The following is a 13042-nucleotide window of genomic DNA, read 5'->3' as shown; positions in this document are numbered from 1 at the left end:
CTTAACAACTTTCTTGAATTAAGACTAAATTATTATAATCATTAAATCACTTATTTTTCTTATAAATTTTAAATAACATTATTTAATGCTTTGCTGGCTTGTGAAAACTGCTGAGATAAAAACAAATATTCAGAATTAAATTTTCTATGTATTTCAAAATTAATACATTGTGAATAACATATCACCATACAAAAGATCTGTTTCTGTAAATGAAATATAATTACTGTAAATCTATGATCATATCACTCTTCTCCATACAAGTACACTGTAATATTGGTATAGTAGAATGTGAAGGTAATTTAGAAATCATTTTAGTCACGCAAATTTTATTTTTATCCAAAAATAAATCTTCCCATTCAAATGATATGATGACCAAAAAAAAAAAAATTACTATCACATTATATATATATATCATTTTAAGGAATCATGTTTGGCCAATAAAAAGATCTAATGATTTTATTTTTATATCTAAATATATTCTGTTTCTTCATATAAATAATAATAATAACAACCAATAAATAATAACTTTTCTCTTACTACAGAATTGTAAGATTTAATAATAAGAAATCATTTTGAAGTTATAAATATCTGGATTGCATTACACTGCCAGATAAATAAACTCTTTTTTTTAACATTTTGTAAAATTTAATTTAAATTTTGTAAAATTTTTAACCATAAATGATTCTTACTAATAAATGAAATAAAGTTTAGTTTAGGCAATAATTATTCAATATAATATTTTTGGAGTAATTAAAAATATAATAAATAGTTTTTGACATTAAATTTCTTTAATCTAAAAAGTTTTAATAAACAAAGTAACTGATAAAACTGGCTAATTTTTTTCATATTTATTACAAAAACTATATGAAACATTCTTGTGGAAATTTTAGAAATATTACAAAAATTATAATAATTTCAATAACTTATTTCATTTAAAAATATTAATAACTGATCATATTTTACATTTATAAATTAGTTCAAAATTTATTTCTTTCATTACATAAATACAGTAGACCCGCAATAATCTGGCACCCCCTATAAATCCGACATGCCTATATGCAATGCAGTATGCAATGGGCTGAAGAGAATGGTGCATCGTACAACAAACTTTTACTTCTGAGCAAACTGAGAGACAAGGCCTTACTCTCACGTTTAGCTAATGTAAAACAAAAGAAAATTGATGAATATTTGATTTACCATAAATTTATTTGTTTATCCATTTTCAAATTAAGATCATACATAATATGTACCTTGGAAATACTTACATATATTATATGTAATTGATTGACATCAATATGTTTAGTTATTATTTTTTTGCAAGTGCTATAGCATTAATGATGTTAATTTTATAATAAACCCTATGCTATCTATTGTATTGTTTAATTCACTAAGTCCTATATTGTATATTATGTAGTACATATAGATTTGATCTTACCATTTTTATAAGTATGTAATTTGTTGGATTACAAGATACTCCTTTTCAAAAAAGTTCTGGACTACAAGGGGTCAGCAGCAGTACTCTATAGTCTGACAAATTCGATCATCTGACACAGCCTTGCAAAACATTTGTCGGATTACCGCGGGTCTGCTGTACTTACAACATACCATCACAACCCTTGAAGAACCCTCTATGTCCGGTAACAAAAAAAAAAAGTTTAATAAATCATCCAACAAATGCTTTCGACCTTACTCAAGGTCAGCATCAGGTTAGAGTATGATCAAATTCCAAAATTGGAATGCTTAGAACAGAACGATTTTAAAAAGGAACATAAAAAACCAACTGAAACTTAACAGTTGCAAATGTGTGAAATCTAAAAATATACACATAAGGCAACCCATGTGTGCCTATTATTTGTGGATGCAGTATAAAAGTAAATAGTACATATTCAATAATCAGCACGCTGTTCTTCACACAAGTAATGCCAGGCATACAATAATGAGTTACCATCCTTAAAATTGATGCACCCGCCTGTCAGACTGGCCTTGTATATTTCTAAAACCTCCAGGGCCCTAATGTGGTCGACATGAAAAGCCAGTTTTATTAGCCTGGCAATAGGAAGGTCAGCATGCACTTCTGGGTAGGTGGTGTAAGTGGATAGGGCGATGGTGTGCCTTTTGTTGTTGGACAATTTATTAAACATTTTGCTTTTTGTTACCAGACATAAAGGTTCTTCAAGGATTGTCATTAGCACCGGTAATTAAGTTGGAAGATATCTTTATATTATCACAAGTTGTAGCAAATATATGAGGCATGATAACAAAAAAAAATGTAGAAAATAACTACAGATGATGTGACAATATTTAAATCTAATGACAAGCCACTCCCTCACCAAGGAACTCTAAGACATAGATAGTTTGTTCCTTGATATATTGTTTTTTTTTTCTTAAAGAGAAGGAAAATAAACTACAAATGTATCAAGTATTAAAGTTTTAAAATGAACATTTTTATTCTATATGAAATTTAAAGACATTAGAATAAAATGACAATGTTTAAGATTTTTCATAAATTCTTGTTATAAGAGTTCATTTAATTCTCATGGTTTCTTTCTTACAAGTAAATTTTATGGATAAAGTGAAAACAGACAAAGCACTTTTCTAATGATATTACAGTCGACCCCCCTATAACACTGTTGATTTTTCCGTTTTATATGAATTTCATGTTGTACGAGTCACTTATATTTTACAAATACGTGTACCAGGCTGTGAATGGCTCACGTATTTGTAAAATCTAAGTAACTCGTACAACATGGAATTCGTATAAAACGGAAAAATCAACAGTGTTATAGGGGGGTCGACTGTACTATAATAATTTATTTATTGTATGATTGTTATGAATCATTAAAAATATTTAATGAAAAATTCTTTCCATTATTTTTTGAAGTATAATATCACTATTTAGTATAACAAATAGAAATTAACAAAATTTACAAAATAACAAGCAAATAGTATTGTGAGAATCTGGAGTTGGGAGAGATATTTTAGCAAATTTGTTGAAATAATATTTTATTACAATTATTTTGATAGAAAAATTATCTAAGTTAATGGAAGCACTTCCTTTTGACTCATGGAGAAAGACAGTTTATTCCTCCAAAACTGATAGTTTGGGTGCAATGTCTCACTCATCTATCCACAAGACTGCCCAACTTCCATCATGCATCAAAAGTGTGGCATGATTTTCCATTAATTCTATTGGATGAAATACAGTATAAAAAGTGAGAGGTCACTTTCCAACTTGCTCTCGTTTTGACACTCTTTTATTCGGTGATCAAGGCATTAGCCACTGCTCCTGTTTTGGTGCCTTTGCCGAACACTCAATGTTTTAGTCATCCCTCTCCCAGTTTTCCAACATCTGTATGTTCCCATTCCCATGGATTATTGACTCTCCTCCCTATACATATGTGGATTTCAAGTAATATGATATTATTGTTATGTAAACTCTCTCTCCAGTCTAGTTTAAGGGATAGATTAGAAGTCCTCTCATTTGTATTCATATCAATACAACTTATTTTGTTCTTATTTTTATTTAATGTATTCCTTTATGTATGAAGGATAGTTATAGTTATGTTTAAATAAATAGATAGATAGATTCCTAATGTATTGTATTTGTCATTTGATTTAATGTCTAACTCCATCATCGGCCTATGTATATCACACGAATCACATAATTTTCACTTAACCAATTCATGTTATTCACATAATTCATGCAACAAATGCTATTAAAGTATAAAGACGAATCCTCCTAAAATTCCAGTCAAGTTTTATTATATCTTCAGCCACTCGGAAGAAATTAATTTAATTGCGAGTTAGAACATGACTAGTTTAGTTTATCCTAACTGGTGTCAGGACTGACAATAAGATTTTTACGAATTTTCTTCTTAACTATTTACCATCCTGTATATGAAAAGAGAATAGACTGGATCCTTCTGTTCTCACAGTATGAAAATAGAGTAGTCCTCATTTAATATGAAAATTCATTTAATGCACTTCTCAATAGAACACATTCCTTGCATTTAATGAGAATATCTGTATATATTATTATTTTTTAAATCAGAAATGTATGAAAATGTTTGATAAAACAAATGAAAATAAGAATATAAGCTTAAAAATGGAAAATACAGTTGAGCGTCATTTATCTGAATCAATTGAGGACTGGGGTTGTTCAGATAACTGATTATGTATGAAAAAATATATTAACCTATCCCATGCTGAAATTTTTCTCCGTTGCATGTTGCTTCACGTTGAATTTTCGTCAATGTTAAGCCTAACGTAAATTTTTTAAAATAATAATCGTGGCTATTGTATCATTAAAAATTATTTCTTTATTTTGTACAAACAAAATAAATATATTGAAAAATATAAAAAACAAAAAAATTATATTTTGGAGGTTAATCTAGTATCAAAAACGTTATATTCAGCACAACACAGTCCGACTGGAACGCTTTTGGTTAACCAACATTTCGGTTTATTGGCTTTCAGATAAACGACGCTCTACTGTAGTGTTCATTTGTATTAGAGCTAACGATGTAGAAGTAAAATAGTGAAAATTAAATAGCAAGTAGTATTGATTAGTTCAAAAATTATTTAATCATTAAAGCTAATGATATTTTATTATTAAATTATTAATCTATTAAACATTCATCTAAAACTCATGCATCAAAAAATATAAGTATAATAATAAATTTTATCAAAAAAATAAACTCAAATTTTGCATAACATACCAATAACAGCTGCTGATAATGCATTTTTAATAATGGTTATAGTATTGTCCAATAATTCTTTAGCTTGGTAGACCTAAAATAAATTATAACAAAAACAAATAATTTGTAATAGATATTTAAAAAAACTTCTATAATTTTTTAAATCTTAAAAATTCTGAAAAGATATTTTTAAACTTAAAAGGAAAAAAAAATTATTTAAACATTTACATCAACATGTTAAATCAAACTAGCTTGAATTTTATAAACTAAATTATTTTTCCAGAATTCCAATGGTAAAATATATGAAAAACTTTCAATGTTTATCAAAATATCTCTCTTACTAATAAAAGTAACAAAGACTGTTTAGTCTAGGCAATAACTTAAAATATTTAATATAACAGTTATTGGAGCTATTAGTAAAGCTAATTATAAACCTATTTATTATTTTATTTATATATAATTGACAAAGAAAATTTAACCAATCAATATATAATAAGAAGAAGAAAAAAAAATGCTATGTAAAAAATTTTAGAGTAACAATAATCCAACTTCATTTTAAATGTCAAATTGTATATTTTTTTTCTTTCAAATATACTTTAATAAAAATATTTTGCTTTTATGAAGAATATTTGTTCATCTCTAATAACAGTATTTATGAACTCATATACTTTAATTCTTTTGTAGTTTAAAATTTTTCAATTTTATGTATTGAAACAATGTATGTTAATTGTTAATCTGAAAAATATTTTTTATAAAGCTCTAAATGTGTTAATTACATATGAACAATGTCTGACTTACAGTAATAAATAAATGATACTACTAAATTTTAATGAAGTATATTATTTAATTTGTACTAAAGATAAGCTGTTAAGCTACAAACTTGTGTTAAATTTAACAATTTGTAATTAATTAACTTAGAAAATTCTAGAAGTAGAGATTGATGTAAAGTGAAATTGGCTGTAAACAGAAAAATAATTCAATGTAACATATCTACATGGAAACTGGGAATTGCAGGTTTGAGTCCAACTCCTAATCAATGTTGTCTACCAGAATATTCTAAATTATTAACTTTAACATAAAATGGACATCTAATCACCTATTTTTAATCCAAATCATGTAATACTTTTATAATTAAATAGCCATATTATTGTCTAATTAAAGTGTAGTGGTATCTTTGTTTATTTCTACATGTTTTATTACAAAATAGATTATTTTGAAAATAATAAAATTTGAATTTAAATGTCTGGAAAATGTTGACTGTTTGAAATATTGGAAGTTAAGAAGACTATTACAACATAAAAATGGCATTGCTAACATTGTTAGTAATTTCAGACCTGTTTCAAAGAATTAAATTAACTCTTAAGATTTTTAATATATTATTTGTATGTTTTACAAAATATTCTCTGAAGATTGACAATATAATTCTAAATAACATTTGAATACTGAATAAATAAAGGCTTCAGAAATAAATCTTTAAATTTTTACTAAAGTTATCATGATACAGAGAGTCAAATAATAAACATTTTTATGTTAAAATATTATGAAAATAATTGTTTAAAACTATTCTCAATGAGGAAAAATAAATTATTTCTTCTCATTGAGAATAGGTTCAAACAATTATTTTCATAATATTTTATCAACAAATAATTTAATAAATAAAATGTGCTACAGGGTGGGCCATTGAAAACGAAACGGTAGAGTTATTGTGTTCGGACAGGTCGATTTTATTCTCAAGGGGAAATATTTTTTTTCCGTGCATATGCGGTCCAGCTTAAAAAGTTTTTTTTATGTTTGTTAATAGTTTGTGTTACTTTTTTCTGAAATAAGTGTTTGTTTAGTTAATAAAAAAATGAATGAGTTTTTAAAATTTTTTGTTGTCTGCTGTATTCAAAATCGCAAAAACTTTATTGCAGAAGATGTCCCCCTTGAGAATAAAATCGATCTGTCCGAGCGATTTGCTTGGACGAACGCGATAACTCTGCCATTTCGTTTTCAATGGCCCACCCTGTAGAAAACAGGAAACTGCTTTATAAATATTTTAAGACAAATTTTTAAAACTTGTTTTTATTTTAAATAAACTGTTTCTTAAAACATAAATAATAATAAATACCATTCTTGTAGGTAATTTATTCCTACGTAAAATCCGATGCAGTTCACTAAGAGCATCTACCCATTTTGTCTTTTCACTTTCTCGATCCACTAACATTAACATATGGTTTCTTACATCAGGAGGATTCATCATAGATGTAGTAACCTATAAAAAAATTTTTCATTAACTTTATTCATTTTAATTAATGTTTTTCCTTAAAGTCTTACCAATAAATGATTTAATAAATAACATTTAATAATAATAATCTTGAAGTGATTAATATAATATTTTATATTAATAAATATATGTAAAATGTAGTCTATATTTACACAATAATTTATTATTATTTCTCAATACAAATCAAAATCTAAAATTTAGTATTAAACACAAAAAAAATAAATAAATAAAAAAAACTGTTGCACCAATGTAGAAACAAATAAATTCAAGCATTATCTGAAGTTTAACATTGATTCTTAAATGAATCTAAATTAACTGAGAGCCAGTATAATCAAATTCCTAAAATAATAAAATAAGCAAATATCTCTTTCATATTTATTGGTTTATGAAAACAAAACCAAAGACCTACATCATTTTGATCTATCTATAAATAACATTTTAATTAATTAAAATGGAGAAACTCCATATTCATCTTTTAAAACTGCTGCAAAGATGAAAATCATGATAACAAAATGAGAAATATATTGGAAAAATTAAGGTTAGAGAAATTGAAAAAATATAAAATAAAATAAATTGAAACTCAACTCAACTTCTTTTAAACCTTTACTAAAAACACTTAACATCTTATATGCTGAGATATATTTATTGAAACACAAACGTTTTCAGCCTAATGAAATAGGCCATCTTCAGGTGAACTGGCATTCAAATGTATTTCAAAATACAAAAGTGTTTTTAGTACAGGTATAAAATAAAACTTATTTTCATTCAAAAAATTTTTCATTTATTTTATTTCAAACTAAAAGTTAAAAATAATTATATATTTTTGCATACAAGGTGGTTATAATTAAAGTTGCCGTACTCAGACCTGTATGAGTCCGTTCTTGTTGATGTATTTTGATAAAACTTGGTATATATGTTATATGGACCATGGGGAAAAGGAAAATGCAAAAAAAATAATTAGTTTAAATTTCTACCACTAGGTGAAAAAATGGCGCATGAAGAACAAGAAACACAAAATGGAAACATGCAAAAGGTTTTTATTCATGACATTTGTTCAATATGCAATCCATTTGTGTCAATCACATGTTCAAAGTGCTTTACAGTGTGTTCAACAGTAGCCCAATAGGTTTCTTCAAAAATTGCAGCTATATGGCGTGTTATGCTTGCTTTTAATTCAAGCAAAGTTCATATGCCTCCTCTATACACACATTATTTCAGATATCCCCACAACCATATGAACTCTGCCTGAATTGAAAGCAAGCATAACATGCCATATTGCCGCAATTTCTCAAGAAACCTATCGGGCTACTGTTGAAAATGCTGTAAGGTGCTTTGAACATGTGATTGATGCAAATGGATTGCACATTGAACAAATGTGAATAAAAACTTTTTGTGTGTTTCCATTTTGTGTTTCTTGTTCTTCATTCGCCATTTTTTTACCTAGTGGTAGAAATTTAAACTAATTATTTTTTTTGCATTTTCCTTTTCCCCATGGTCCATATAACTCATATACCAAGTTTCATCAAAATATGTCAATGAGAACAGACTCTATACAGGTCTGAGTAGGGCAACTTTAATTACAGTAGAGCATAGATTATCTGACTCAATTGGGGACTCAGGTTGGTTGGATAACTGAAAAAATTGGATAACCAAAATGAAGGGAAAAAATATATTATTAGTATAGTATATTAGGATATTAATATATCCCATGTAATTAGTTTATTANGAAATTTGCCGACTAGAATGGTTGGTTAACCAACATGACGGTTAATCGGGGGTCGGATAATCGATGCTCTACTGTATAACCACCCTGTATATTTATTTATTCTTAAAAACTAATTTTTATCTCTTTTTTTTTTTTTTGAAGTCACAATTTTAATTCCTCTCTAAAATTTACTTCTTTCCACAGAGAGATCTTCATTCACAAGCTATTGATTTATCAATAAATCTTCTGAAAGCTTCATATCTTCAAATAAAATTCTGATATTCAATACTAAAGGAATGGCAGAAATTCTTTAGTCTCTTCTGGATTAATATTCACATTCATCAATTTTTTTCCAAATCTTCCAACCCATCTTCCAAGTACAATTCAATCAGTTCCTCGACATCTGTTGTCTTCAACAAACTTAGCTTTTTCCAATTTTATGGGCTATGATTGCTATTAAAAATCAAAACCTTATACAAGCATAACTTACTTATGCTGAATGTTTTTGATTGCTTTTATCAATTATCATCAAGTCTAAATTCAAATATAAATAAAATTTTACATTCTAGAACATATATTTTGAATTGTTTATTTGCTATATTCAAAATATATGTTCTAGAAGGTAAAACCCTTTTTGTATTTGAATTTATAACTAATAATAAAAGATATAAGCAGTCAAAAACATTCATTATAATAAAGTTATGCTGGTGCAAGGTTTCTTTTTGAGAGTTTGAAGTGATAAATTTGTTTACACTTCTTTGTTATAGATGTTAATTGAATTTCAAATTTTCAGTTTCAATTACTGAATTATGAATTATTTTAATTACATCAATCATTAGTAAAAGAAATATTTAAAAACTAAACTTTTCCATGAAAACATTTAAAATTATAAAAGAAAATTATTATAAGTATACTTATAAAATTTAGAAAAGCTTACCCTGAAAATGCATGGTATATCTTTTTTGTTAGCATGAATGACATCTGATTCTAATACAGAACTAACAGAAAAGTCTTCATCTCTAAATTAATTAATTATAACTTATTATAAAACATATGTTAATTTTAAATATACAAATTAAAATGAAAATTTACCTCATGTCTAAAACCTGAGAAACTGAAACATAAGGTTGAGCATTTTTGTCCTGGGCCAAGTCATATAAGAATAATTTAAAATCACAAACTACAACAAACTGGCGCATCCATCCTTTCTTAANGTTGTTGCCAGTTAAAACACGCAAAAATTTAACAAAAATAATATTAAAGTAGCCAAGACATATCCAAATATTGTAATGCCATATCACTAGTGGACATTTGAAATTTGCCGACTAGAATGGTTGGTTAACCAACATGACGGTTAATCGGGGGTCGGATAATCGATGCTCTACTGTATAACCACCCTGTATATTTATTTATTCTTAAAAACTAATTTTTATCTCTTTTTTTTTTTTTTGAAGTCACAATTTTAATTCCTCTCTAAAATTTACTTCTTTCCACAGAGAGATCTTCATTCACAAGCTATTGATTTATCAATAAATCTTCTGAAAGCTTCATATCTTCAAATAAAATTCTGATATTCAATACTAAAGGAATGGCAGAAATTCTTTAGTCTCTTCTGGATTAATATTCACATTCATCAATTTTTTTCCAAATCTTCCAACCCATCTTCCAAGTACAATTCAATCAGTTCCTCGACATCTGTTGTCTTCAACAAACTTAGCTTTTTCCAATTTTATGGGCTATGATTGCTATTAAAAATCAAAACCTTATACAAGCATAACTTACTTATGCTGAATGTTTTTGATTGCTTTTATCAATTATCATCAAGTCTAAATTCAAATATAAATAAAATTTTACATTCTAGAACATATATTTTGAATTGTTTATTTGCTATATTCAAAATATATGTTCTAGAAGGTAAAACCCTTTTTGTATTTGAATTTATAACTAATAATAAAAGATATAAGCAGTCAAAAACATTCATTATAATAAAGTTATGCTGGTGCAAGGTTTCTTTTTGAGAGTTTGAAGTGATAAATTTGTTTACACTTCTTTGTTATAGATGTTAATTGAATTTCAAATTTTCAGTTTCAATTACTGAATTATGAATTATTTTAATTACATCAATCATTAGTAAAAGAAATATTTAAAAACTAAACTTTTCCATGAAAACATTTAAAATTATAAAAGAAAATTATTATAAGTATACTTATAAAATTTAGAAAAGCTTACCCTGAAAATGCATGGTATATCTTTTTTGTTAGCATGAATGACATCTGATTCTAATACAGAACTAACAGAAAAATCTTCATCTCTAAATTAATTAATTATAACTTATTATAAAACATATGTTAATTTTAAATATACAAATTAAAATGAAAATTTACCTCATGTCTAAAACCTGAGAAACTGAAACATAAGGTTGAGCATTTTTGTCCTGGGCCAAGTCATATAAGAATAATTTAAAATCACAAACTACAACAAACTGGCGCATCCATCCTTTCTTAACACCACCAGGTTTTGGCACCTATAACATATAAAATAAATTATTATACAATTGATCAAGAAAGGTAATTCTTGATTAGTCTAAAAAATAATAAAAATCACATAATAATAGGATTATGTAATAAATTAAATAAAAAATTTAAACATTTTATATATACTGGTGTGCAAAACTTAAGCAACAATTGTTTTTTGCTATAACTGCACAAGAAATCACCTGGGAGACATGAAATTCAGAATACAGAGAAGTATATTGTACTTAAAGGATGAAGAAAGCATACTAGCTCAAAAATGAATAGAATGCATACAGTATGGAATCAAAGCCTCCTTATGTAGTCTTGCACTGCACACACTTACTGCACATATTCTACGTGCCCTCATGTCACCTGTGATGTCTTCTTCCTGAATATGAATCACCATTCTATTGAGTTGGGTGTTCATTGTATTGATCATAACAAGCCCTTTTCTACAATTTCATGGCTGTCTGCTTAAAAATTACATTGTTGCTTAAGTTTTCCACACTAGTGTATAATTTTAAAAATATGTAAACTCAATTTTGTAAATATAATTTTTCAAGAACATTACACTATTAAATATTCTTTATATCATTATTTCTCAATCAAATTTTAGAGTATTAATTTAACAAAAAATCTAAGTTTTTTCATGAAGAACTATATCTTTTTAGCAAACTTCACAGTTTTTATACCAAATTATATTTATTTTCTTTCATTTTTCCAACTATTGTATATATGTATATTTTAATATACATATTAATATACTTGTATTTTGCCAATAAAAATTTAGCCAATCTAGCAGCTTACTATGTTAAGGCATTGTTTCTAGTCATCAAGTCATAGGTTAAAAATCTCACTGAGCATGAATATTTATAACTGTTGGATTTAATGAAATGTTTGTTTGAGAGGAACTCTCAAAACCCTCAATGTGCCACTGCACATTAATTAAACATAGAAAAAAAAAATAGTTTTCATTCTAGAATAAAAAAGTAATCCCAGAACATAAAAAACATATTATTCTGATGATTAAGACAATTATAATTGGTCTGATATATTATTATGATGGTATTCACAAGATATTAAAAAAAAATTTTTAATAGACTTTTAAAATATGTTTACTTTATTACAGTAATTTCATATTATAATAATTTTCATTTATTTACACATTCTATTATCATTCTTTCTTTTGTTAATATTAATTTTAAATAAATGTAGTTATTCATCTATAAAGAATAAAATTTTAATTTTGAATTCCAAAATATCAAACAAGTTATGAATTTTAAAAACTGATATTCACTATATAACAGCAAAAAATAAACACTAGCATCAAACAGATGACCTTACTAAAAAAATATTAATTAGATGATAGTAATTTAGTAAATTCTACCAACTGTAGTCTCTCAATCAAAGTATAAAATATTAGATACAGAAGATAACATATGCATTTTAATTTTTTTATTCATAACAGATCTGAAATTTAATCAATGGCAAATATCTATCTACTTCATATTTCTTAATATTTAATTGATCATGACAAATCTAAAAAAATTATCCAATATATTGATATTGATATTGAAAATACTATAAATTATAAAAAAAAATTTTTTAAACACAGAATTTATAATTGTAAAATTAAAATTACCTTCACATAACCTTCATATGCAGTACCAATACCCCTTGTTGGATCAATTCCAACAGGTCTTTTAGCTATAATATAAAAGTTTTATTTAATTAAACTCCATTTTTAAAATTAAATCTAATTTGTTAAATCACTTACTCTGATCTGCTGGAACTGGGCAAACAGCAGGTACCTTGTCTTGACATGAAACATGGCAAGCAAATCCACATACTACAATATCAA

The 13042-nt window shown here is 26.2% G+C and overlaps 1 protein-coding gene across 1 annotated transcript in view; it reads right to left on the bottom strand.

Moving 5' to 3' along the window:
- Positions 1 to 12831, bottom strand: part of LOC111640297 (serine/threonine-protein kinase Genghis Khan-like) — a 35672-nt gene extending 22841 nt beyond the window's left edge. The window contains exons 1-6 of the mRNA XM_023386303.1: positions 12824 to 12831; positions 11165 to 11192; positions 9761 to 9872; positions 9606 to 9687; positions 6808 to 6951; positions 4719 to 4791 (exon numbers count right to left, since the gene is read on the bottom strand). Coding sequence (XP_023242071.1) covers positions 4719 to 4791; positions 6808 to 6951; positions 9606 to 9687; positions 9761 to 9867 — 406 coding nt within the window. The 5' untranslated portion in view covers positions 9868 to 9872; positions 11165 to 11192; positions 12824 to 12831. The remainder of the gene's footprint in view (positions 1 to 4718; positions 4792 to 6807; positions 6952 to 9605; positions 9688 to 9760; positions 9873 to 11164; positions 11193 to 12823) is intronic.
- Positions 12832 to 13042: the final 211 nt, after the last annotated feature.

The sequence above is a fragment of the Centruroides sculpturatus genome, unplaced genomic scaffold (assembly GCF_000671375.1).
Source record: "Centruroides sculpturatus isolate CEXI.00-Female unplaced genomic scaffold, Cexi_2.0 scaffold1329, whole genome shotgun sequence".
Classification (NCBI taxonomy): domain Eukaryota; kingdom Metazoa; phylum Arthropoda; class Arachnida; order Scorpiones; family Buthidae; genus Centruroides; species Centruroides sculpturatus.
The sequence above is the reverse complement of the archived record's forward strand: the minus strand, read 5'-3'. Positions and strand labels throughout refer to the sequence as shown.